Source organism: Protobothrops mucrosquamatus, unplaced genomic scaffold (genome assembly GCF_001527695.2).
Source record: "Protobothrops mucrosquamatus isolate PMUCROS unplaced genomic scaffold, P.Mucros_1.0 scaffold69, whole genome shotgun sequence".
NCBI classification, from domain to species: Eukaryota; Metazoa; Chordata; class Lepidosauria; order Squamata; family Viperidae; genus Protobothrops; species Protobothrops mucrosquamatus.
Genome location: NW_015386447.1, coordinates 176057 through 203738, shown reverse-complemented (window position 1 = coordinate 203738; position 27682 = coordinate 176057). Strand labels below are relative to the sequence as shown.

The 27682-nt window shown below is 38.6% G+C and overlaps 3 protein-coding genes across 5 annotated transcripts in view; 1 reads left to right on the top strand and 2 right to left on the bottom strand.

Moving 5' to 3' along the window:
• The window catches only part of STXBP5L (syntaxin binding protein 5 like), an 84617-nt gene extending 81753 nt beyond the window's left edge, over positions 1-2864 (bottom strand). For both annotated transcript variants that reach the window (XM_015812118.1, XM_015812117.1), the window contains exon 1: positions 2676-2864. In XM_015812118.1, coding sequence (XP_015667604.1) covers positions 2676-2858 — 183 coding nt within the window. In that variant the 5' untranslated portion in view covers positions 2859-2864. The remainder of the gene's footprint in view (positions 1-2675) is intronic.
• Positions 2865-10578: 7714 nt separating this feature from the next.
• On the bottom strand, positions 10579-16534 carry GTF2E1 (general transcription factor IIE subunit 1). Its single transcript, XM_015812116.1, has 5 exons — positions 16299-16534; positions 15058-15592; positions 13560-13761; positions 12995-13233; positions 10579-11539 (listed from the first exon to the last, which is right to left on the bottom strand). The coding sequence occupies exons 2-5, from the start codon at positions 15503-15505 to the stop codon at positions 11109-11111; spliced, it is 1320 nt and encodes a 439-aa protein (XP_015667602.1). The 5' UTR covers positions 15506-15592; positions 16299-16534; the 3' UTR covers positions 10579-11108.
• Positions 16535-16624: 90 nt separating this feature from the next.
• RABL3 (RAB, member of RAS oncogene family like 3) overlaps positions 16625-27682 on the top strand; it is a 30959-nt gene continuing 19901 nt past the window's right edge. Inside the window, exons 1-4 of one of the 2 annotated variants that reach the window (XM_015812113.1) lie at positions 16625-16765; positions 19081-19172; positions 21013-21142; positions 25133-25247. In XM_015812113.1, the coding sequence (XP_015667599.1) occupies positions 16720-16765; positions 19081-19172; positions 21013-21142; positions 25133-25247 (383 nt within the window). In that variant the 5' untranslated portion in view covers positions 16625-16719. The remainder of the gene's footprint in view (positions 16766-19080; positions 19173-21012; positions 21143-25132; positions 25248-27682) is intronic. The other variant, XM_015812115.1, reaches the window with a different exon arrangement.

Here is a 27682-nt window from a genome sequence, read left to right as displayed (position 1 = left end):
GCCCAGTGATCCTAGGGCTGAGTGGCTAAAAAAATGGAACCCCTGGGTAAATTGGAGGATGGCAGAACTCAATTTCCCGAAGGAGGATCGTGCAAATTTAAACCCCCAAGGAGCCCTACCAAACCCAAGAGCAGAGAAAGCATCAGTGGGAAAGGAAAAGGGGCTACCCGAAATCCCGGAGGAATATCGAGACCTTGCTGACATTTTCAGTGAATAGCGGGCGGATGAGCTTCCCCCTCACTGACCCACGGATTGTGCCATAGAATTCAAGCCTGGGGCAAAACTCCCGAAGCCCAGACTATACTCTATGAGCCCTAAAGAGAAGGAAGAAATGGAAAGATTCATAAATAAAAACCTAGAAAGGGGGTTTATTGAACCTGCCAAGCCTAAGGTAGCCTCCCCGGTCCTCTTTAGAGAGAAGAAGGACAACACTTTGAGCTTGTGCATGGATTACCGCGCCCTGAATGCAATTAGTGAAAGTAACCTATACCCCCTACCCCTCATGAAGGACATGTTATCACACCTATCGAAAGGAAGAATTTTCACTAAACTAGACCTAAGGGAAGCATATTACTGCATTAGGATTAAGGACGGGGATGAATGGAAAACCGCATTTAATTGCCCAATGGGATGCTACCAATTCAAAGTTTTGCCGTTTGGACTACAAGGGCCCCCCACAGTATTTATGAAATTAATCAATGAGGTACTAAGGGAGCACCTATTTAAGGGGGTCCTGGTTTATCTAGATGACATCCTTATCTTTACCAAATCCAAAGAGGAGCATGTCAACCTAGTCAGAGCGGTTTTAAAGAAACTGCGAGCTGCCCACCTATATGCCAAATTATCGAAATGCGAATTCCACCAGGAAAGAATAGACTACCTGGATTATCGCATATCCCCACAGGGCATCGAAATGGACCCCGAGAAGGTCAGGGCAGCACTAGAATGGGCACCACCTCGCACAAGGAAGCAGTTGCAAAGTTTTACCACCAGTTCATCCCTTCATTTGCCCAAATAGCCCTGCCCCTCAAGACCTTACTAAAAACGAAGGGAGAATCCTCAGTGAAACCCAGCCAGCCACTAAAATGGACAATGGAATGCCAAGCGACGTTCAAGAGGTTAAACAGACTTTTTTCCACTGAACCCATACTGAGGCACCCAGACACGGATAAACCTTTCATAATACAGGCGGACGCAAGCGATGTGGCAGTGGGGGCTGTACTATTACAAGAAAGTAGCCAGAAATCCAGCTAACCATATAACAGCCCACCTAGGGCAACTGAAGGACTGGAGGCATCCCCACTTATGAAACACCTCCCTCATCAAAAATCAAATTAAGCATATTGTATGTATCATGTCTTAGGCCTGTTACCAATTAGTATAAACCCATAATTGCTCCTAACTGTTTAATTAAACTTTTCAGCCATTCCAGACACACAAGCATCAGAAGATGAAAATAATCCAGGCCTGCAGGATTCCAGCACCAGCTCTGAAGCCAGTTCTGGTGAAGGATTTTGGTTAGTGGTGATGTTGATTTAGGTGCTACCCTAAGAGAGTTCCCAATCTATTCCTGCTCCCTATACTAAGATACCACAAACCCAGTCCTTCACAAAAAATATTGGTAAGGAAAATATTTTTTCTAAATTGGCTTGTAAAACATTTTAAAATCAAATATCTAAAATCAGTCGCTTAAATTCAATATTTTCAAAATAGATTTAATAATAATTAAAACAGCAATTAATGCAAGTTTTAAAAACTGAAATAAACCTAATGAAACTGTTCATTATTAACTTCATCTTAAAAGTAGTCCTAAAAGGGGTGCCTTTGTTTAGTGCTGGGGTGGCGGTGGAGGTGTGTGGCAAAAGAGACCTCCATATGGGGTTGAATCAGCAATATCAAATGTGTACTGTACAGGAAAAAGACACACAAAAAATGAATCTGTGATTATAAATGATCAGAATTTGTGTGAGTATTATGTATCCTAAGCTGCCCACCAGCTTTTTGATCTCACTGAAGCATTTAAGGAAGATGAAAGCAGATCCCTATTCTGTCAAGATTGCTTACTCCTTAGCCAAAAGAATTAAATTTTATCATAGTACAGTTAAAAATAAACTGATGGAATTTACAATACTAATATTAAGAATGCTAATTTATTCAAAAGGAGCAAACTTTATTAATCATAATTTAAATGAGGTTTAATGCAAAGTCTTCCAAAATAAATGAAGCAAAAATATATCTTTTTTTCTTTCAAAGATGATATGAGTTCTGGGTATTGAATATGATATTTTTATAACTTAGGTTATAACTTTGCTATCAAAGATAATTATGAAACAGAAAATAATGAAATCCTGATAAGCAAAGCCAAAAATGAGAGAATGACTTTTCCCATACTTAAATTTTTTGAATGTTTAACATTAAAAATAGTTTTGCTTTTCATTTTTGAGTAAAATTCCCGACTCAGATATTAATCCCATCTTTAAATAATTATTGATACTTATTGTAGGTGCTGAGTGTTTATTGTGATTTCATTATACAAAATATAAAGCGGGGGGGGGAGAGTGAGAAAAATGAAATGTAGCCAATATTTAAGTTAATTTAAATTGGTCTGTTAAAACTGATCTATAGCATTCTACTTTTTTGAATCTTGATGCTTACAGAAAGCATTCAGCTCTTACCTTGCATATCTGAAAGTAGTCTGCAGTCAGCCTTTCCTGAATTTCATCCCTGGGTGTCCCTGCAGCCTCTCCGGAGTTCTCAGAGTTCCTTCCAGGCCCACTGCCACTGCTACTACTACTGCAGTTTCCACTAGGAGATGAAGTTAAACCATCCAAAACTTTGTGAAAACTAAATTTCTTCATTTTGTAGAAAAAGTCTTAAGATTAATTTCACTTATGAGAACTCCTTGGGTTTGATAATTTCACATTCAGCAAAGACTGTTTCCTCTCACAAAGAATCTCTCAAATGTTCCAATGATACAGCAGTATGGCATTTTCTACTAACTCAAATGAAATATATATCAACTCCATGTTAATTTTGCTTTAAAAAGAAGGCATGTTAAGAAGGGATATTCTAAAATGACATTAGGGGAAGAAAAAACTGAAGGCTAGGCATTTAGCAGTGATTGGTTATGGCTCCTTCTTAAAGAATTAAAATTTATAAAACTAGTAATATTGATTTAAATAGATCACACCTTTTTGCTGGAAATATATTTTTACTTTTAAGTAATTGAGTCCTAAAAGCCAACATCTATGGTCAATTACTTTATTACAATCTTAAATATGATTCTTCTGAAGAATTGTTTGCTACTGTCCGTTTGCTTGCTTTTTAAAATTCCCGCTTCTACTCTAGATAGCCCATGTTTTGGAACATTTGTAGAATCTTCTTGATCTTTCTTAATATTTAGAGTCTTTAGAATGAGTATTCAACTGTTCTTCAGTATTCAATTAACCTCCATCTTTGTAAATAAATGACATTCTCTTGCAATCTGAGGTATTTTCACAACTGCTTCACAACTACACTCTTCTCTCACAATGCCAGCCTCCCACTCTGATTGCAATGTTGCTATGCTGTTCAGCTCCAGCAGAAAACCACAGTTTATTAATTTTTATGTACCCACTCATATTCTAATTAAATCAAAACAAAACCAAATAAGGATTCTTTTGTTTGCAAGTAAGTTGTGGATACAAGGCTGATTGTCCTCGCTGCAAAGAGGCCTAAAAAAGTAGGGTTCCCAATTAGACTTTGATGAAATCAGCTATGGGGCTGACCCACAACATCCAAACCAATGAAAAGTGGAGGAACATGAATTACGCCTGGACATAAATTGCGTCCCAGCAGGCAGGTCACAGTTAATAGACATAAAAGAGAGTGTTGGATCACAACTTCATGAATTGCGGGTCAGGATCGCCTGCAAATTGAGGGAGGATTGCGCAATCCTCTGGTCGCTTAGCTGTTGGTGGTGCCGCAGTTCCCCGACCAAGCAAGCTCTCCAAGGTCCTGAAACCACAGGCGAAGGCGGCAGAGGCGGCAGCAGCAGCAGCAGCGACTCCTCCTCCGGACTCACCCGTCTCGCGCGCCAAAACTATGGAGGATTGTTTCGCTGTGGGAAAGGTTGGTGAACGATGATGAGCTCACTATTAGGTAATCAGCTAGCAATTTTAAAAAGAAGCGGAGTTGAAAGAAACCAGAACGAAGCAAAAGAATCGAAGAATGTTCCAACTCAGAAGATAGATTGCAATAGAGAAGGTCAGATTAGAGGAAAGCTAAAACATAACTCGAATCCGAATTTCATTCCGTTAAACAGAAGTCTCCGAAGGCCAGTAAGGAATGGCAAAAGGACCAAAATGCTGCAGCTTGAGTCAAGAACCTTCTTGCCGCTTCCTCCCATCACAGCGCTGGAAAAAATGGCTGAAAGAGGAAACGCCGGCGATTATCGGAGAGGGGAGTGAGTGGGAACAGCTAGAGCGCGTGCGCGCGCAACCGTATAGCCTCATCGGGTGGTACCTGCTGCCATGTCATTGTCCTTTTTGATTGACTGGAGGTGAGCTAAAGGGGGCGCTGCTGTCTTCCACCCTGCTGCCTTCTCTGACTCCACTCTAAAAGCGGGGCTGAGAAAAATATTGAACCACTTAAAGATCCGACGCTCTAACACTCAGACTGCAGTTTGGAGTCGTGAAGTATTTCAGCGATAGTAACATTCATCGAACTCTGAAATTTATCGTAAGCATCAATTGGTAAGTTCCATAGAGAAAGGGACCAAAACCCTGTGAGGTTTGCTTCTGAAACCTCTGAAATTGCGGGAGGAAAGCCAAGAGGGACTAAACTCAGCTGCCAAGAGACTTTGCCTTTTAAAATAGCATTGATTTTTAAGTATTGTTAAATTAACACCATAAACAGATTATAACAAAACTTAAAAAGTTAACTTGTTTCCTGGTAGAAGAAATGTTGAATTCCACACAACTGAAAAACTTGGATAAAACTTATGTGCATACTTATTGAATGTTTTAAGCTAGACATTTCATAGCTACTACATGTATTCTCTAATAGGGCTTGTTCTTCTGTATTTTTGATATGTTTAATATTTTTTACAAAAATAATGCTAAAATTCTAAATATCTTTAGAAATAGGGAAAATGTGTATTATTTCTATTTATCTAAAGGAAGTAATATGCCATGAATTGGGAAATAAATGGAAGAGCTGTACTTTTATTTATAATCACAATTTAGTCTATATTCTCAATTATTTTGGATCATTTTCTATGTATACAATGTTTCTTACAGTAAACATATATTTCAACTCTGTTACAGACTATGTTGTGCATTAAAGACTTTCCTCTGTGGTTAAGAACCATGAATACTTCTCCTGAAATGTTATTGTTCTTGATCATTATTATTGTGGGGAACCATTGTCAGTCATTCCTAGACACCCCTTCATCCTGCAGCCCCACTCATGTATTTGAAAGCTAAAAGTCCTGGATATGATCCCTGCTACTGTACATCTTCCATTCAGGCTAGACAAGAGAAGTATAGATCAGCAAAGAAGCTGGTGTGCAGTCTATTCCAATAAGAAGTCTTTTATAAAGATTATGGACAGAAAATCAGGAAGAAAAAAAAATAAGGCAGATATTTGGCGAATAGGAGCCAGTGCTAAGGATGTAAGGAAGCCACTAAAAAATGAAGAAGAAACTGCGGAGGATGAGGATAGAAGGAAATAAATGGAGAGGTTATTTGCCAATTCCCTTGCCTCATCAGGCATAACTCTAGCCAGCAAAGGTGCACATAATATCCACAGGCTGGGATCACAATATTGCATTGTATGATACACTGTAGTTTACATAACTAGGCTCTTATACTGCATTGCCAATATGCAGTTTGTTTGGCTTGGGCTTTATACATATGTAAATTCTCACTCTTGAGAATGAATATAATAAAAAATCAGGCAAAATATTTAGTTACAAATAATTAAGGTAGCAAAAGTAATCATCCTGAAAATAGTTATAATAGCAATTTGGTTATATATTATCATCACAAATGTTTGTTCTTTCTCATCTCTATCACATTTTTCTCAATGAAAGATGTTGTCAGAATCCAATTATATTTCAATTCTATCTACCTACTCTGATAAAACCCAATTCTTACTCTATGCTGGATTCTGTCATACTACGAAAGGGGAGGAGGATAAGCAGGTTTTTTTTTATGACTCTCACTTCCTTCATTAACAACAAAGTGACCGTTTGTGGATTCTCTTTGAGAGGACTAAACATAACAATGCGGCCATCTGCCTTTCAACTTAGTCCCTCCTCTTTGCTGGCAGTGAGGAAAAAGGGGTGGGGGTGGGGGGAAATCCAACACCTAGGATCTGGGAAAGGGGATGAGTGATTGTGCCAACGGAGCAGACAACGGATTGAATTGCCTGGAAGAACTGTGGGGTGGGGGCTGCTTGGGAACATTTTAAAACATTGAAGGGCGGGAGAGGATTCCCCAGATCCTGTCTAACATGCCTACAATCAGCTTCTCTTAATAAAGATCCCTGTTGGAAGAGATATTCCAAGAGTTCTGTCTTCTTAAGATGTAAGATTGAGGTGGGTCCTTACAGATGTTTTTGTGTGAAGATATTAATCGAAAATGATATTGTTTATGAGAAGATATAATACAGCTTGAATGTAAATACTATATGTTTAAAAGTGATTTTTTCCTAGTGTAGTGCTACAACAAATTTGTGGCCGGGGCTCTCAAGTTTTTCCCTTGTCTCCTGCCCCAAACAATAAGTTTATAAATTTGTGTTGTTTTAATTACCTATGAATAACCTAATATTGTAATATATTCTGAAACAAAATGTTCACTTATTTTTGACTGGGAATCTTAGCTAGCCTCAAATTTATCTGACTTACAAGATTAACAGCCAACAATGCAAGCTGCTGTAAGCAATTCCATTTTTTTCCCTTGCAGCTTTCAAACATGCAACATATGTTAGAGTAAATTATATTCAAAGGTAATGGCTGAGTTCACTTGTACAAATTTGTAATATGACTTCTTTGGATTTGCCTTAGCAGAATCTGTACTTTGCTGTACATGGGGCTGCCCTTGAAGACTATCCAGCAACTTCAGCTGGTGCAAAATGCAGCAATGCAAGCAATTATGTTTCTGGTAGAACACATTACATCTGTTTCACAGGCTGTATTATTTCCAGATCCATTTTAAGGTGCTGATGTTGACCTTTAAAGCCCCACATCGCATGGGATTGGGTTATTTGAGTGATTGTCACAGATTTCATTTGCAAAGTGGGCTAGGATACGGGTTCTGTTTTCTAAGAACTACATTTGGTGGGCCCTAGGCAGTGGGCTTTTTCTATTGTCACATCCATGTCATTGTTTCTTCTTCTCCCAATCACTCCCCCCCCATCAATTCCAAGCTTCTGGTCTCTCAAGACTTGGTGATGTCAGTAGGCCTTGGGAATCCTAAGGGCAGCTAAATTAATGAGGTGACTCCATTATTATTAACATCGCTTCATGTTATTTGTTTTGGCTCTGTTCTTATTTTTTTTTTAATAATCAATAATGGTTTTTGATATTGCTTCAGCTTTGTTGTATGTCAACCAGAGTCACTTGCTTTTAGAAATTGAATCAAGCATCAAAGAAGTTCACCGTTTATTCTGATGCTGCATAAAAAAAGTTACTTTGTTTAGTGCAGCCTTTTCCAAATTGGAGCTCACCCTAGAATGGTATTGGCAATTTGGTGAACAGTCCTCAATATATGTGTGAATGTAAGGAAAGAGGAAGAGCTGAGCAGATCTAGTCAGGTTAATGTCTGGGTCCAAAGGGTAAAAGTATGGAAAATAACTCAACTGTCCATTAAAATAATTTTCATTACATCAGCTCAGAATAAACACTTCTACAAGCAAGTAGACTGTTTATCCAATATGGCCGGGAATTATAGAAATTAAATCCTTTAAAAAATGATATAACTCAGAAAAAAGGAAAGAAGCTCCAGGTTGATGAATGGGAGTATTCCAGGATTTTAAGGGCAATCCAATCCACCTTGTCTTCTAGACTGTATTGGGAAAGGGAGTTGGATGAATTCAAGGATCTGATTCTTTTTACTATTTCCTCCAAAGCTGAGTCTTCAATAGCTTAGCTTTGTTTACATTTACTCTTTGAATCTAATGCTGCTTCTCTAAGGCCAACACTCATCTTTGTTTTTCTTCACTGTTAAATATTTTCTAATAATTATTTTAAACAATTTTGACTCCACATTGTCAGGTAACATGCCTCGGATGGCATCAGTTTCTGCAAACTGAGTGTATGTTGCTAGATGTGTAGCCTTTGTGGTTGTTTCATTCCATCCTTTTTGTTAGAAAAAAGGGGAAGATGCATTCCCTTTTTTAATCTTGTTCCTATAGTTGGGAAGATGAGGAAGAAAAAAAGATGGCAGCAAATACCAGTGAAAGAAACCACTGTGATATAGACTTGGGCTCGGATGAGACTCAGTAGCTCCTTCTATGAGTCCATTAATAATATCCAACTTTTTACTACTAAATGGATAGTTTTGTTTTCTAAAAGGCAGACAGTGGCACTTTTGAAAACTAGAAATAGAGTCTCATATGAAACATATTTTTAAATAGGGCCCAAGACATGGCAGAGAAAAGATAAAAAAAGAATGAGAAAAGTCTTAGCCCATAGCATATAGTATAGTCACACTGTCACTATTGTTAGCAGTTGTTGCAATATTCCATTTTTCTATAAAGTTAGGAATTTCTTATGTTCCAAAAAAGATTTTAGATCCATGCTAAGCTTCAAATTCAAAACCCAAAAAGTAGTTCAGGCCATGTGGGATGCACATGAAATATCCTAAAACAAAATGCATCTTCTTCTGAGATCATGTTGCAGAAGAGATCATGATAGGAAGCCACACAATCCTGGCAAAAAAGGCAGGAGCTAAGTGAGCATCCCCATATGATCCAATGTGTCTTTTTTGCAATTGTATCTAAAATGCTACATTTATAGAGAATATAGAATAACAGAGTTGGAAGGGACCTTGGAGGGCAGGAACCCTTGCTCAAGCAGGAGATCCTATACTATTCTGGTCAAATGGTTGTCCTGTCTCTTCTTAAAAACCTTCAGCATCCACCACTTCTGAAGGCAAGCCTTTATGTCTATGAATACTTTTTGTCTACAGCGTGCTCAGTAGTAAATATACTTTACCATTAAAAGAATTAGACTTCAGGTTTGTTACTATCTGTATCACAATGATTTAATTCTGATGCAGTGCTATTTAGTGGTGAGCAACCTTCCCCTTGAATTATGTATTTCTTTCTTCCATTTGAAAGAAGAGGGACCAACCAAGTTGGAAGGCTGCTTTTAACTGTCAATACAATACATCATGGTCAAATTCTCCAGAAGATCTGCATTCACAATGGTATTTGAATGCGAGAAGTACTTTTGATCTACTCATTCGTACATTCTTAATATGAAATACAAATACACAGGACAAAGACATTGTAATGGACAGGCAAGCATTTTTGGGAACAGCTGCATATATTTCAGTAATTCTTCAATTAATATTCATTATTAAAGTAAAATAAAACCAGCTGTTTAAAATGCTTATTTGTAATCTAAAAACAATAGTCCTTAATGGAAGCATCACATTATTTTATTTTTATTTTAAAGTAAAACAAAATTTGACTCTATCAAAGTATCTGAAAGTTAGAAAAGGCAACACACATGGTCATTAGCTTTTCAATTTGCAAGCCTGTTAACTTGTACAATACTGATATATAAAAATGGAATATGCAATAAATGCTGGAGCTTTGAAATACAATTATTTTATCTATAGTCTACCACTATTCCAAAGAAGAAATGCACAATGATTTTTTTTAAAAAAAATGTGTTTTAGAAAGTTAAATATCACAAAATTGAATTTATGAAGGTACCACTGAAATATTAAAATAGACTCTGTCATGCTCTATAGTGGCATCTAAAGTCTGCATAATTTTAAAAAAAATACTAAAGCTGTTTAGATTTCTATTAAAACAATATATTGCTTTCCCCACAATTTATTTGGATGGTAGTTCCTAGTCATGACACATATATTTTACTGGAAAGAGTCCAGGTTTGATCAAAGGCAACATTCTGCTTTCCACATTATTCTTGTTTGTTAAGAGGCAACTTTTTTATTTTTGCCTTGTCCTCATGGATTATGTAATGTGTAAAGACACACAATCCACATTTTGGGACTAGTCTTTCTGGAAACTGTGAGGCTTGATTCAATCAGGCTAACTATCCAAAAATGGGATGTATAACACCACTTCTGCAAAAGATAAGAAAATTAGATTCAAGTTATATTTTAACAAAATCACCTCCTTGGAAATTTTAGCACTGCAGATGAAAGTGTTAAATATTTTTTTAAATCTACTAAGTTAGCAAAGAAGAGTCACTCACTAATATGCATTTTTTTAAAGGCAGATAAATTTGAAAACATTGCAGTATCTGGATTATGTTTTTTTTTGTCCTTTAACAATAACTCCTATCTTCAGAATGCCTTCTGCAGAAAAAAAAATGTACACTGTAGTCACCAACACTCACTGATTTAACATGATTGTATTTATACTCTCTTCAACCACAGCTTCTCTTTCTGCCCACCCTCGCCAAAGATATATGGCAGGCAAGCATTTAGCTTGTCAGCCCATTGGAAATAAGAAGCCCATATAGTCACCATGCTTGCAAGGCAGTAAGTTCTTTCAACTATATGATACAGGAAGTTATTTTCAGAGTAAACTAAAGATAATGCCTTCTATAGTACAATCCTTTTTTTCAAGGAAGAAAAATAAGCCATCAAAAGAGCATTCATATTTTCCAGGCAAAAAAACAAAACCCCACAAGTATAATGCAATGGAAAACTTGTAGACTAAACACAGCGGTGTGTGCACATATGCAAATATGTGAGAGAGAACATAGCTGGATTGGCTGCAGGTTTCTCACACCTTCTTGCATCTGTGGCAGCTCCCTCCCTTTGTTCTGATCTTTGACGCCTCTGTTTGGTTCTAATTCAATCTTTTGCTTTTCAGAATTTCCAATTGAAGATCATCTATCACTGCTACTTAGGCAGAAGAAGTTAATCAAACATATCCTCAAACATACGCTGGCCCATAGCTATATATTGCTCTTTTTCCTCCAGAGTCATCTGTGTCACAAGCTCCGGCCGCTGGTTTACTTGGCTGTAAGAAAATGGATGTCCCGCCACCATAACAATGGGGTCTTCGGTCACTACCTCAAACTCATCCTCTTCATTGTCTTCTGTCAGCCCACAGAGTGTTGTGGGAGCAGGGGCTGCACAAGGAAGGGAATCCTCATCCGATTCACTGGTCTCACTCTCAGAATCACTGGCATTTGTGGCAGATAAAGGAGCAATTCCTCCCATAGCAGCCGTAGAGGCAGAGGAGGTTTTCTTTTCATGGATGAGCAGAGCACGCATTACCTCTTCATTGTTATCTCGGGCTCCCTGTCCCTCTTCACCTTCATGGGACATGTTTATGTCTTGACCACCTGCAAGAAAGTATTTAAATAATTATATTCATTTTGGACATGACAGTATTCAGATGCTGGCCCTGCCACAACAGACAATGTTGCTAGGTACTATGCGATCAAATTTGTTGGATAATAATGTGTGGTTTGTGGTTGGGAGTCAGCATTGTAAAGTAGATTCAGTGTGCACCTAATAAGTCATATTAAGATGCTTTATATCTTGACAAAGTCCAAAAACTAATGCTCCCCTACACCCATCAAAACGTTACCACCCCTTCTTTTTAGATTCTAACTTTAAGTATATATTTTTAATTTATTTAGCATTTACATCTTCTAGATTTTTATAATTCATTTTAGATTTTCACTTTTTAGTTCCCTTATGTTTCTTTTTGGTGACATTATCCCACAATCTTATGCTGAACTATGACCTTAATAAAGATTGGATTGGATTTAAAAAATGCCTAAAATTTAAAACATCAATAAGGGTTAGGGTTAGTTACTACAATGCACTGAGTGCAAATAACATGATAAGAAAAACAGAAGTGGAATAAAAGAAAAAAATATTAATTGTACAATATTTTAAATTTAAGTTCTACCTATTAAGTATTGAGGTGATAATGAGTATATGGAAACATGAGTTTATGTAAATATAAATGTATATAAGCAAAATTATATATTGGTTAATGACAAACAATGCATCTTTTATTTTCTCTAATGCTTCCTGGCATTCTGTAGACCACTGTACTTTGGAGGGTTCTGTTTTTCTCGTTAGGTTTGTTAGGGGTTGAGCTATAATAGAAAAATGAGGGATAAATCTTTGGTAATGCCCCACCAAACCCAGGAAAGAGTGAATCTCTTTGTTTTGGGGACTTCTACCTGTTTCAGGATTTCCACCTTTCCCTGTTCAGGCTTTATCTCCCCCTTACCAACCATGATCCCCAAATATCAGCCTTTCCTATATCCTAGATGGCACTTTTCTGGGTTTATGGTTAAGCCAGTTTTTCCTATACACTCCATTGTTAGGCTTAGGTGTTGAAAGTGTTCTTCTCAGATCTTGCCCTCTCCATGATCCAGATGGCACTTCCTATGTACCATCCCAGCATGGTGCCGCTTGTGCACTCCCTTTCTTCCTTGTGCACTTTCCCAATCTGTGCAGCGTCTCTTGCACCCCGTCCTTCCCTCCCTCTTGCTCCCTCATCCAGTAGCAACCACTTAACTGTCTGCGAGCTTGGGATTTGCTATTTCCTGCTGGTTTCCCCACTGACTTTGGTTGTAGAAAGCCAAGCAGGAAGTTACCTCATCTAATGGCGATGGGATTCAATTAACGATGCGGTCATACTTTATAACCACATTGCTTACTGATGAAAATTCCAGTTCCATTTGCCATCAGAAATTGAGTACTTCTTGTAATGTACATGCTTCTCTATTTATACCCTTTTGGATTTTATAATGTTTTTCCTTTTATGCCTTTCTTACCTTCAGTGACTTCATTAGGATCATAAGCACCTTGCACTGTGCTTTCCCGCAGCCAGACTGGTCTCTCTCTGGGTAGCTTTCCTTCATTTGCTGGCTGATGTGTGTCTTCTTGATCTTCCATGTTAATAATTACATTCTGAGTGTACATGTCCCCATAAGAAGGACCCTTTGTTGTCCAGGCTTCTCTGTGCTGCCCACTTGGTAAACTATTTCCCAATGCACCAACAGCTCGTTCTTTGCTGCATACAATCATAAACAGACATGTTTGGATTAGAGAAATATCTTAAATAAAGTCTAAAGGTATAAATCCAGGCAATAGCTAGAAGTCCAGCTCAGTTAAATATAGTTTTTTTCTGTGAGTGCGTATGATTACACCCAATTTATTAAAATTTCTCAGATATTTATGCTGGCAATATAGTATACTAGGATTATACAGCTATCATCTGTAGACACCTAGAGAAATCATAAACGTCCATATCCAATGACATATATTTGTAGAAACAGAATTTGAGAAGACTGTCAACATTTGACTATCAAGTTCAGACAAATTAATACTCTGGCCCACCTCTGCTTCAGTGCAAGAATCTCCATAGGCTCAGGCTCAAGTAATTCATAAGCTAAATTAACATCTTCAGTCTCACGAAGCAATGCATAAATAGGTTCTATTTGTTCATTAAATCGTGCTACAAGAGTCCTTGCATCCTTTTTAGGCATTGCAGATTCATCTTCTTCCACTTCAGTCTCACAAAATGTGCAGCGAAATATTCCTATACAGAAAATAAATCAGTAAAAATTAGGAAATATAAAATGCTAATTGTTAATTTGATGAGTTGTGCAGAACAAAATTATCATGGAAAAGATACATTTTATTTAGGGAGACAATAAAACACAGAGAAGACAAAAAGTATTTACCTACCATTTAAGGTAATAGTTAATTTAATAATAACTGATGACTCCACCAATTTATGGTTTTAAAAGAAGACAGGACAAATTCATGGAGGATCAGTCAGTGAGTGGCTAATTGACTTGAAAGCTGTTTTATCTTCTGAATTAGAAACAATGTTCCTTAAATAGCAGCTGCCACTGTTCTCCTGGCTAGGCTACTGAGCTTTCTGTTAGCAGTTTGTTGGCCAAAGTGCCACAAAATACTGGACAAAATAGGCAGTTAGTCTGAGTGAGCAGGGCTGTTGTTTTCTCTCTTATGCCAGGCCTCCACGTTCATGAATGTATACACATAGGAGAGAAAAAAATGTATAGAAGTCCAGTGCGAACATGACAGAGAATGAAGTGCAAAGGATATAGTGGTGGAGAGGATATCAGCTCTGGTTATGGTGTGGTCCGGTTATTATCCGTTATCAGGCAGTCCTCAACATGCTCTGACATATGGCCTCGTGGCAAGAAAGCTTTTACAGATAAAAAAATGCAGTTTTGCAGGATCCCAGAGGCATGCTTTTTCTGCCCTCTGGTACATCATTCCTACAAAGATCCATTTGGCGCTACTCTATTTTAAAAACACTAGGGCTAAGGTCCTTTGGGTTCCAACCAAGCATTTTCACTGGAACAAACCAAAATTAATTTTTATATAGTTCCCCATTACATCATTTAGTTTTTATACCTTTTGCATTCTGATTGTTTTCCTGAGTTTTTAATATAAGCTGTTTTGAATCTTTCCAATTTTGCAATTGAATAAGTCTGATAAATAAATAAACTTCTTTCTTATATAACAGTACATTTACATGTTTGGGCAAGATTGCAACTAGACTATCCTATTCTCTCCCAGATGCATTTTCTTTGGTACAGTTCTCAATGTTTACTAAGCCTATGATATGCATTGTGACCATGTCTTGGTTATATGCTTCTGAAATATGTCTCTTTTAATATTTTCCCAATATTTATATTATAAATACACTTCCATTATTTTCATTCCTAAAAACTCTGCAGCCCTTTTAAAAAAAATCACTTGGAACAACATAGTATGTAGGCTTTTTCTATTCCCAAATCAACTCTCCCAGATAAGATGGCAAATTATTATTTCAGCCCTTTGGGGAATTCTTGTATCTTACCTGTATTAGGTTCAAACAACTGATTTGCTTCTAAATCTGTGAAGGTACTGGAACAAATAGGACACCTGAAAGAGGCTCGGTTGGTGGAGTCTCTTTCATCTGTCTCAATTCTCCTTCTCATGTGATCCAACTTATACTTCACCACATTGACCAATAGACGATAATTAATAAAATAGAAATTGTGCCTGGTGGTCTTTCCATCTGCAGCTGTCTCCACTCTCATCCTGCATTTGATAAATTTGTCACCTTTAAGAGTGTTGAGAATTGATCGCAGCTGCTTCCTATCAAACTTCAGAAGCTCTAACATGTCTTCTTCCTTTACACATGGATTCCGAATTAGAATGTCCAGGGCCAAAGCATGTTCAGTACCATAAAAACCACGCACTACATACTTAGCAAGGCGTTTCAGAGAAGCTGGGACCTCAGTGAGAATGTCTGGATCTGTCATAGCTGTTATCTTGTAAAACAAATATTATATTCAAATTCTTGTTTTCTTCCACTTAGCAGTGTCAAATCCAATGTCCACTATAGTTAACTATAAGCATAATAAATAACAAAATTAGAAAACTGAATATATATAACATTACTTCTAATCTTCTTGCCTTCTTCACTGTTCTTATACATGCAGAAAAAAATATTGTATTCCTGTCTTCCAGTCTGTACACTGCAAGTCTGTCAAGACTATCAATTCATATAGCATTTAAGGCACTTAATGTTTCATTAAGAGGACCATTAGGTGAAAAATTGCATTACATGTGGACTATTGCTCTGTCTACCTAATGTGAGCTGCAAACTTCCTGATGGCCTCTAGATAGCTTTTTGTAGCCCACATCCGGTAGCCTGAGCCATTGCACTAAGCATCTTTCTTCAACAAAATTCACTTGGACTTTTGGGCGCAGCCTAGGAGGAAAAACATGGTTTTGAAAGATTGCAAGATTATAAGATGTGGAAATATTTTGCTTCAACCACTTATATACTTCTTTCCAAAGAAAAAGTCAGACCTTTTCCTTTGCTTGTGTTAAGTGGATGAATGACCAACCAGTAAATTTATTCAGTCAATGATCAATAAAACGGAATAATCCGTGTTTCTGCTATGGCAGACGCACTCGACTCCCGATGCTGCCAACAGAAAGAAACTACACAATGGAACCCTTCTCCCTGGCATACTACATTTCAACCTGCGGAAAGCGGGCTATTACGACCGTGTTACATGGAGGAGGATTCAATCCGAAGCCCAATACCTCAGTGAAACGAGACAGGAGGGACGACGCTTCCTTTCACTCACAATCGCCTCCGCGTTCGGAAACGAGCAATTCAAGACTGTCTCACCCAACGAGTCTGAGAGACATGCGAAGCTCCCGAACACGTTGCCACTAACCTCACAAACAAGTTTGCTTCAAGGCGGCTGCAAACGAAAGTCTGGCCGTCGTGAAACGTCAATACTCTGCGACACACAGTGTTCTACTTCCTACCTCATTAAGATTGCCTCCCCCCTCCCCCGCAGCTCTTGGGGCCAATTGAAATGAAAAGAGTGTACGATCGGCCAATAGAAGATACGCGTGTAGGAATCGATCTGTGATTGGTCTCTTTTAGGAAGAATGAAAGTGGAGATTTGGCCAACGTCGGTAGCTGCTTCTGGCAATTGCCCCTGAAGAAAAAAAAATGGCTGCCTTAGAAAGGGTGAAGGTGCTTGTGTTGGGTGATTCAGGTGAGTGGGTGAGGGCGTGAGGAGCGACCGCAGCCGTCCTCCACGAAGAAGAGCCAGACTCTGCCGCTTTAGTGGAGAGGGGCAGATTGGCTGTTATTTGGAATTCCTTTCCTGCTTAAAATGTGATTTCTAGAAAACAAAATAAGAAACAGGGTAACAGACAATACAGCTATTTTTTTCCTGATTTTTAGAAAGTGTTGTTATTTAACGCACCAATATTCTACTTCCAGTCTCAACCGGTTTGGTCCAATCAAGAGTTTTAGATCTACGCTCTGCTGTGTATGTAAATGAGGCCACAGCGCTCGATGGTACAAGAGTTTCAAAAAAATTTCTACAAACGCACTTAGTTAACCTGTTTGTTTCTCTTAATAACATACTACAGAGGCGCAGTTGCAGAAACATTAGCCCTTCATACAAACATATTTGCGTATAGTGTGTTTGCAATAACTGTTGGTATTCTTGCGCGTCATTCTGCAGTAGGTTAATGGACTAAGATAAGACCCCACCTCCTTCCCGTGTGCATTGTGCTCCCTATCTTTGTCAATTTTAAATAAAATGTAATGTGACCATTGTTTTAAAGTTCAGATATTTTTATTGGTGTTTTAATGACTGGTTAGCCTCTTAGAATCATCTTTAGGCAAGATGAGGGAGATATAATTTAATTAAAAGTATTCTTGTACTCTGCCCCCCCACCCCATTTTTGGGATGGGGAGAACTATTAAGATATTTCAGAATATATCTGCTGGGGACCATAGAATCTCAGAATTGGAAAGAGCCATTTCTACTACTGAATCCATTCTCTTGCTCAGTACAAGAATCCAGATGAAAGCATTTTCAATGGATGGCTATTTAGCCTTCAATTGAACTCATTCAGCAAAATAAAATTTATGATATCTTACTGTAATTTGTTTCATATGTCATTCTACGCCTGTGTATTTGATACTTGAATGCGGTACAGAATTTTGCATTTGTCTCTATTAAATTTCATTTAGTCTTTTTCATCCCTATTAAAGCTACCAAGAATATAGAATCCCAGAGTTGGAAGGGATAACAGAAATAATCAATCAAGCCTCTTACTCACTTCAGGAACTGCTAGAGTACTATGATATATTTAATAACATATTAAATTTATATGGCTCCCGCCTCCAAGCAACTCTCTGGTTTTAAATATTAAGTCAAATCAATCTGTAAGAAACACAACAACAAAAGAGAATAGAGTACAATCAGAGACTATTTTTTTTACTTAGCAGTTTATTTAATTTATTTAGTTCTGACAGCCTAGATTGCTAGTTCATTCTGTTTGACGCTTGCAAGGGGTGGACTGTTTGGTGGACTGCAGGGGATGAACTAGCTTTACACCAATTAACCAATGGCAGTCAGGTTACTGGTCTTCCAGACTCCTCTGCTGCTCTTGCCTCGCCTCACCTTGTGTCATGATGCCTCACGTCTGGCCAGGTCCAGTGCTGGCTTCTGCTCTCCGCATACATGAACACAGCTAGGTTTTTCCCATTGGAGTGGTACCCATTTAGCTACTCACAATATTGCATGCTTTTGAACTGCTGAATGGGCAGGAGCTAGGGATCGAGTGTTGGGAGTTCACTCGGTCTTATGGAGCCGGGCTTGAACTGCCAAAGTACAAATTTCTGGGCAGCAATTCCAGCATCATAAGCCACTGTGCCACTGCGTCCTCTTACTAGCATAATCTACCAGAGATCTTGGGTTTTGTGATATTTGTCCAGGGTTTAACAACCAACTTTATTTAGATTTATTCAAGATAAGACAAGTTACCTACAGGCTGCTATCAGTTATGACATACTCCTCTAATGCTATTAATAAATATGTCAGACATGGAAGATCAGATTCCAATCATTTGAAGATATAAGACAATCTAGTCTATCATTTTCTGGAAAATCCAACTTGTACAATGCTGAATCTAATTTTTGGACTTGTTACATAGAACATAGAATAGCAGAGTTGGAAGGGACCTTGGAGGTCTTTTAGTCCAGGGACCGGTTCCGTGGAGAAAGATTTTTCTGCGGACCGGAGAGTGTGTGGTTTTGTGTGTTGCCTGCATCCCACAAATGGGGCTTTGGTTGTTTATGTGGACCGGTTGCTGGCATGCCACAGACCGGTACTAGTCCACGGACTGGGGGTTGAGGACCCCTGTTCTAGTCCAACCTCCTGCTCAAGCAGGAGACCCTATAAGAACTATCTAGGATGGTTTGTTCCTATTTAATTTCAGTTATATAGCAAAACTAAAATGACAGCAGAAATGTTAGTTACTTTTGAAAGTTTATTTTATTACTTTGTTACAGGTGTGGGAAAATCATCACTTGTTCACCTATTATGTCACAATCAGATGCTGGGAAATCCATCCTGGACTGTGGGCTGCTCTGTTGATGTCCGTGTATGTGGAAGTATAAACATAATACTGATAATTTGTGATATTGTCTTTGAAATAGTATATTTTACATACAGAAAATTATTGAAATTTAACTGCAGAGGTAAACTGGAATGTAAGAGTGTTTTGTAGTTGATGAGTGCTACCCATTATTGATAACTCTAACAGGGCCAGAGGTGAGAAGGAAAGAAGTACAGAAATATAGAAACAGAAAACGGACCACAGAAAAAGATGTAATGGTCCATAGAGTCTACCCCTTGAAGGTTTTTTTCTTTTTAAATTTATTTATTAATTTTAATTTCTAATTTTTGTTGGATGACGGACATATGTTTATCCCAGGCAAGTTTAAGCTTAAAATATGGTGGCCTAAAGGAGGCATTTAAATATTCATAGACTTGCATATGTTTTCTATAACTGATATTCTGTTTTCTTCTGTATTTTTGCAAAAGTATGCAATGAAAATTAGTAAAATAGATGTACATGTACTATATATAAAGTGAGTGGGATAGGAATTGAATGAAAGTAAAAAATATTGGCCAAAGAGTAGGAAAAGGTATCTTTCCAGGATTTAGCAAATATATTCTGATTCTGTGATCCTCATTATAATTCTTATAGAGAGTACAGTGGTCAGGTAATTCTTTGAAATATGATGTTTTATACCAATTGGCTACCAAGACATATATAACCATATTTATTTCAAAAAATGCTTCTGAATGCAGAATTTTTCTTAGGGGCAAATAATGAATAACTACTAACCAGGCTTCCTTTTGAAGCATTCTCTGACCAGAAAACAGAAAACTTGCAAAGCGAATTGTTGAGTAGAGTTCTGGAGGCAGAAGGAGCAGGAAAGAATAAACATGAAATTGTTCTGTAGTGCAGATTTTTTATAGTGTATTCTTTGTTTGCTTATTATACTTTGACACGGTATTTTTAATTTATCTGTAGTATAAACATGCATGCAAAAATGAATTAGATCTGTGTGAACTATTTGGGGTGTATTTGAGCAGACTGTGGCTCTTAACAGATGTCATAATGGTTGCATCCGCCTGAAGAATTAGTGCAACTGCTTTGAGGATTCCTGCAGATCTTTATCTGTGTATTCATGCAATTAAATTTTTTCACCAAAATTGGTAATAAAGGGACTGCCACAGTTAAATGATTCCTCCAAATGATTTGTGTAGCCTATATATGTCTATGTGTATGTTTTGTGTGTACATATACTCATATATTGATAGATGTGTCAGATATTTTGTATACATTCTCTCTCCCAAAAAAAGCTAAATTCAGATAATTGATTCTCCATAAAAATCATGTTTGGATTTTTTCATAAGAACAAGTAGCAATAGCACTTAGATGTATATATCACCTCACAGTGCTTTATACCCCGCTTTAAGCGGTTTACAGAGCCAGTGTATTGCCCCCAACAATCTGAGTCCTCATTTTGCCAATCTCGGAAGGATGGAAGGCTGAGTCAACCTTGAACCGGTGACACTCGAACTGCTGGCAGCCGGCAGTCAGCAGAAGTAGCCTGCAGTACTGCATTCTAACCACTGCGCCACCATATAATACAGCAAGTATCTTCAGGAAAATACTTGTTTTCTGTTTTTTTCCATTAAGGAATATTTCACCTTGTTACTTTCATTACCATTTGAAAAAAAAACCCTGCTGTATAGCATGCATGGGCCAAAGAAGCTGCATTCTTAGAAACTGATTCTGAACCTAACTAATTCTCTCCTTAACCCACCTTTACTATGTTCTACAGAGTTACTTCATTATATAGTGGAATGCTGGTTTTAATTTACTGTTGTTTTAAATTTATTTATGCTATGTGGTTTCTTGTTACCAGATTCATGACTACAAAGAAGGAACTCCAGAAGAAAAGATCTATTTCATCGAATTATGGGATGTTGGTGGTTCTGTAGGCAGTGCTAGTAGTGTGAAAAGCACACGTCTTATGTTCTACAATTCAGTAAATGGTAATGGATGCACTTTTAAGATCTGTTACATTGGTTTGATTTATATAGACTATGTTCCCTAAATATTGCAAACAAGAATTTTATATTAAAGAACAGTTATTGGCTGAATTTCAGTTTCAAACACTTTACTTTCTTGGATACAACATATATTCGCATGTGTTGACAAATTTGTTTAACTTTTTTCCTGAACAGGTTTCTCGGTGTATTTATTATTCATAATGTTTATTTGAAAACCAGTACATTCTAGTTTGCAACCTACATGCCATCCATCTCGCCTGGAGGCAATTTATGGACGTATATATTCTGTATCTGTATCATTGCCAAATATATGTACTTTAGGGGTTTCTGAGCCATTCTTTATTTATATTCATGAGATTATTAAATAATTAATAGCCAATACTAGTTTCAAAGTAGAATACCAACTATTCCTATTAGATACCTAATTTAATCTTTAGCTATGTATACTTGGAGCTAAAGATATTCTATTCTAAATTTGTATTAGGACTAGCATGTGAATTGTTACCAAACACCATCCATTAATTATCACTATTATCACCAATTATCACTATTATCTTTTTAGTTTGCTTTTCTGCACAAGTGATGCCTAATGTATACTAATCATGGGTTGATTTTTTGGCTCAGTATCCTTCCTTTCTTTCTGCCAGCCTTGAATTACATTGGCCAGCATGCCTTACAGAATAGTAGAGTGTAGCATAGTGCAATTAGTTCTTGTATCTGATCAATCTGATTAGGTTGGGACTTTGATTGCATTGGTGCACAATTTACATTTGAATGACTATAGTTCAGAAACTACTGGAACAAATAAAAATTAAATGTGGTTTAATTTAAATTCAGTTTCAGTTAAATGTAGTTGGTTTGTTTATTTTCCATGAAATTAGGAATGTCCCATTTTTATCATATTAAATTATAATTTGGAAAAAATATTTAAGGGCTCCATAAGCTACTTTCAAAGCTTTCAGAGACTATAAATGATACATTTCTGCTTCACTAGTCAGATTATCTAATAAAACACATTTGAAAATATAAAATAGCTTATAATAATATCTATATAAAAAATGGAGAAGATATTCCTTGCTTACCAACTGCTTATTCAGCAACTTCAAAATTATGACAGTGCTGAAAAAGATTTATGACCAGTCTTCAAACTTGTGGCTATCACAATATTATTGTGGTCATATGATCATGATTCAGGTGTATGGCAACTGACACACATTTATGACAGTGTTCCACAATCGTGATCATTTGCAACCTTCACAGGCAGCTTCCAACAAGCAGAGTGAGTGGGATGCTGGCTGGAAGTCACAAATTGCAGTCATGTGATTTTGCACTGAACAATAGTGATTCACTTAATGTCAGCTGGAATCGATATGTCAGGTGTAATCATGTGATGTTTGCCTTTACAACCACATTGCTTCTCATCAGTTGCCATTCCCAATTGCAGTCAGTAATTGAGCATTGTCTGTACCTTATTATTGCCTGAAGATTTCCCTGTTTCTGATATTTCCTCTAACTTGGTAAGGTTGTTCAATCACTGTTAATTTATTTTGATCTAAAGATGTTAGAGATTCCCCCTTGTTCATTCCCATGGTAACATCCTTGATTTAATTTGGGCTAAGGATTTGCAGCTTGCATTTTATGTTTTATTTAATGGAGCCTAATCTAACAACTTTATTGTAAAAGAGAAGGCATGTTTTCAAATTTGTTATTGGTTTGATCCATTATATGTCTGCATTGGTTCTTAGTTCCAACCTTTGAAAAGAGCTTTTATCCGTGGCTAGATTTACAGAAAATTCCAAGTTACGTACATAAACTCAAATAGAAGTATAGAGTAGGGCCATCTGCTCTTACTGATTTTTTATATTTTTGGAACAAGCCAAGCAAAATTACCAGAATCTAATTGCAGTTCAAGCCAAGTCCACATGACACTTTTTTGCTATGTTGAGGTCTTTTTATTGTCATCTCTGCCGGTGGGTTGCTATTTACATTTGAGAACTTTTTTGTCTAAAATCAAGATGCTCCAGTTATCCATCTGTATGCAGGGCTTATGTGGTACTTCTGATGCTGCAAATTGTTTCTCCTCTGGCTTTTCATTTTTTCTAGTTACTGAAGCAACGCTAACTAAAATAGTAGTATTACTTGCTTGTATTACTCCCGGTATTACTTGCCCTTTTCCTTCCTTTTGTCATTTTTGACGAAATGACTTTTCCCCGTCATTTTTAAGTATGCCGATCAATTCCTCTTATGGTAGGATTTTTTCAGGCACCCAAAATTATACCTATCTTTTCTCTCTCTCTCTTTCTAAAGGTTTCTTGATTGGTTTTCATTCATTCTTTTTCATCTGAGATTATTGAGGTAGTTACTCTCTTCCAGCTTCTTAATTGTTTATCAGTTAAATAAATTCACTGACCCATTTTAGTCTGGGTTTCACATGGGTTATTCTACCAAATCAGCATTAGCTTGGGCCTCTGGCAATGGGAAAATCAGTATTGGTTCTGCTAGACTTATCAATGGCATTTGCCCTCCCCCCTCCCCAGCAAGAAATTCTGTTTCCTATTATCTGCAATGTTCCTTCAAATTGTTTTTTACTTTGTAAATTAGCCTCTGGGTTCTCTGATATCTTCTTTTCAACTGAAATTCATCCAGATATATTTGTCTGGTCCTGTCTTCAGTGATGCAATGTGTTCTTTTTACCTGGAATTTCCAACTAGATGTATTCTTGCCACTTAAATTAAATTTAGAAAAGATTGTTTTTGATTTTTTTTCTCTCCTTTGTCTTTCTTTGTTCCTCTTATTTCTGTATCTTTTATTTCTTTGAAAATAAATTGCTGACCTCTATTGTAAGTTAGATCCCACATTTAGTAAAATTCCAGCAGTGGTAAAATTCTTTGGTCCAGCCATGTTATTGTAAATTTTTACTTTACTTTGAATTGTGATTTTTGCTTGTATGTTGTACTGTTGTCTGTGTAGATTTTTACATCAATTTACATAGCTTACTTTTTTGAATGCTTTAACTATAATGCATCACTGAAAATTTCTGTTATTGAGGATTATAAAAGTAGAAGTAAGAAAAGCCTTCCCTCACGCTTAAACTAAAATAAACAAAACAAAAGATGAGGAAGGAAAAATAATTGTTGCTATTGTTTCTTTGATTATTTTTAACAAAGTTTTTTAAACTATTATTCATTTTTATAATATTCTAGAATAAATCCTACATAATTTTTATTATTCAGTTTTACGTAACTTTTACTATTGCTGAAATAGTTCCATCCTCATCTGAAAAAGGACTGAATCCATGCACAGCATCTAGTAATTCTAAAGCCAATAGCATTTGTTAGAAGTGATTGGGAATTAGAAATGGGAATTTTTCCAGGATGTTAGAACATTTCATTTTTTTTGTGGGAACATAAGATCAAGGTATAAACCAAAACAAAAAAATAATCAGGGAACGGGATCATAAATCAGTACTGTGCAAGAATAACACTTGGGGGCAAGGTCTTATTAAAATAGGGAACATGCTTATAGTCCCTTCAGTTCAAGAAAGTTAGGGAAGAGCAATCAAGGAACTGAAAGTATTTACATTGCAGTATTCAATTCTATGGTTCATTATAAAGTGCTATCATATCTAGACCAAAATCCTTCCAGCTGAAGCCTCAGTACTGTTTCCTTACATAATCCATCAAATTCCCTTGTCCTAGCTGATTGGTTCATGATGCCTGATTGCTTCATAATGCATCATAATTGATTTTATTACCTTGTTTGTTAGGCAAAACTGGTTTTTCTAATCATCTTCTGCAATACTTTACTTCTAAATGTGGTTTGCTTTCATTCTGATTCTGTCCTTAATGAGAGACTGAATAATACTCTTGTTTTTGTGCTCCTTGGAGGCCTGGCTTTGTTTTTATAATTGCTATATCTTTCAATGTGCTTTTGGTAATTTTAGGAAAAAATAAAAATCTTTTCCTTATCTAGGAATAATTTTAGTGCATGATTTAACCAACAAAAAGTCCTCCCAAAACTTGTATCGATGGTCTTTGGAAGCTCTTAACAAAGATGTGACTCCATCTAGTGTCCTGGTGACAAATGGGTAAGTAGGCAGAATATACAGCTGTCCACTATCATTATGATAACCATGTGAATTAGATGGAGGGATGACATGTTGTAAGATTTTGAAAATGGGGGAAAATGGGTAGGCTATTTTCTGTCAGTAAAAAGAAGGTCCACCTGCTCTAGCAATATTCTCTTTAGAAATCTGTTCTTAAAGGATATGTAAAAGTCATAGTATATGTTTCATACATAACAAGTAGCAGTGACCCACAGTTTTAATAGCAAAAATACATCTAAATATACTCAACTTTATGAAGTAGAATAGGAAAAAATGCATTGTTTATGGATATTCTCAATCATCCAGATCATGGTTGTCCCAAAGGTGCTTTTCAATTCTCTACCGTTTAGTCAGATCTGAAGAAGCTTCTTGGATGAGAAGTAAAATATCTTCAAGGAAAAAATAAAGTCCAGTTGCCTTTTGAAAAACACCTTTGAGAAAAATACATCAATTTCGGCTAATGTTCACAGCTAGTCAGAATTTATCTCCTAAACCAGACATGTCAAACACAAGGCCGGGGGCCGGATGCAGCCCGCGAAGTGGTTTCATGTGGCCCGCAAAGCCATCCTGGAAACAGTGAGGGAACTACCTTGGCCCAGGCCAGCCGGGAGCCAATGTACAATTTTGTGGTGGCCATCTATGCTGAAACACATTTAGTCTTAGCTCCACAAGGCCATCTAGAAACAGCGAGGAACCAGCCCCTGCCGTGTCGGCCCCGCGCCCTGGGTGCTTGCTGGGGAGGTGTCACCCTTTGTGAGGAATGAAGAAATGGACCATGCCTTGGCGCTTGCCCCAGTCCCACCCCCTTCTGCCAGAGACCCTCAGATCTGTCCCACTCCTGCCCAGGCCTCCACAGGCACCCTTGACGCGAACGATGTAGAGCTGGCCATGCCCACCCAGTAGGCCGCACCCACCCTGGCCACACCCACCTGGCTCCCCGAGGGGAACCGCAATGATGATGCGGCCCTCAATGAAATTGAGTTTGACACCTCTGTCCTAAACAAACTGAGGACCTATTTCATTAAAAATGATACAAAGCTTTGCACTGAATACATTTTAATAATGAAAAATATATAATCAAAAAGTAATAGAAACAGGCTCTTTTTTTCAGACTTTGGGGGATTTGGAGATATGAGAATATGATATTGCTAAAGTGCTTTTTTTTTACCAGAAAAAAAGTAGCCCATCAATCCCATTTGCAGATTATAGAATGTTGAAAGCTAGAGATGAAATCATGAGGGGATGGAGCCCGCAGCAGAAACGGGGGGCCTCCTGAGGGTCGACAACCCAGGTTCGGGGCGCTGAGGATGTGGAGGGTGTTGGCGACCTCGCTGGCGGCCGGTGCCGAGGGTACCGAGGGCGCTGGGCTTGCTGGCAGCCGGGCGAAGGAAGAACGGGCGGAGGATGCGGCCCGGCTGCCCGGCTGCGGCCTGGCGGCCCGGCGGAGGCGAGGGATAGGCTGGATGGAAGAGCTACGACCAGCGGAGGATCGACGGCCTGGAAGCCGGGAAGATCGGGCAGCCTGGAGCCCGGCGGCCCTAGAAGATCGGGCGGCCCTGGAGGAGCGACGGCCGGGCCGGGCGGCCCTGGAGGATCGGCGACCGAGCGGCCTAGAGGATCGGCGGCCGGGTGGCCTAGAAGACCGGCGGCCCTGGAGGATCGGCGACCGAGCGGCCTAGAGGATCGGCGGCCGGGCGGCCTTGGCGGGTCCGGCGGTCGGCGTATCGCGGCCCGACGGCCTGGGTGCGGCCTTGTGGCCTAGAGGCCCGGCGGGGGATCCTCCGCGAAGAGTCGGCCGGTTGGAGGACTTGGAGGCAGCCTGGCGGCCCCACGGCCCAGCGGAGGTCCCTTTCTGAAGGATCGGCCGGGTGGAAGACCTGGTGGGGACGAAGGATCTGGCTAGGTCGATGGCCGGCTGCATGGAAGATCCGGATGCGGCCTGGCGGCCTGGCGGAAGAACGGGTAGGCCTCTTCGGCTGGATGGTGGGGGGGGCGAGATGGAGGTTTGGTGGAGGAGGAGAAGGGCTGTTTAATTCTGCCCCCTCGCCCCCCCCACCGCCCACCCCCACCCCCCCCATCCTACCATCATTTCCACCATCCTACCTCATTGCCAGGAGGACAATGGCTGACAAGGACATCCGTTGGTGCCACTCCCTGCCCTACTTTCCATCTATCTCAGCCCCCCGGAACGGAACTAGCGTACAGGAGGACTTTTTTCCCCCCTTCTGGCTTTTCTGCTGCTGGACTCTGTGACTGAGTGGAATGTACCTCAGGTCAGAACTGCTGGCCCTGCGCGATTCCCCCCTCGCGCAGGTGTGGCCCAACTCAATTTCAAGGGCCTGCCTCGATGACGGGGTGTGGAGCCCCGAGAGGTGGTATGCGGCCAAAAGAGACCAAAGGAAGTGGAAACTGAGGGC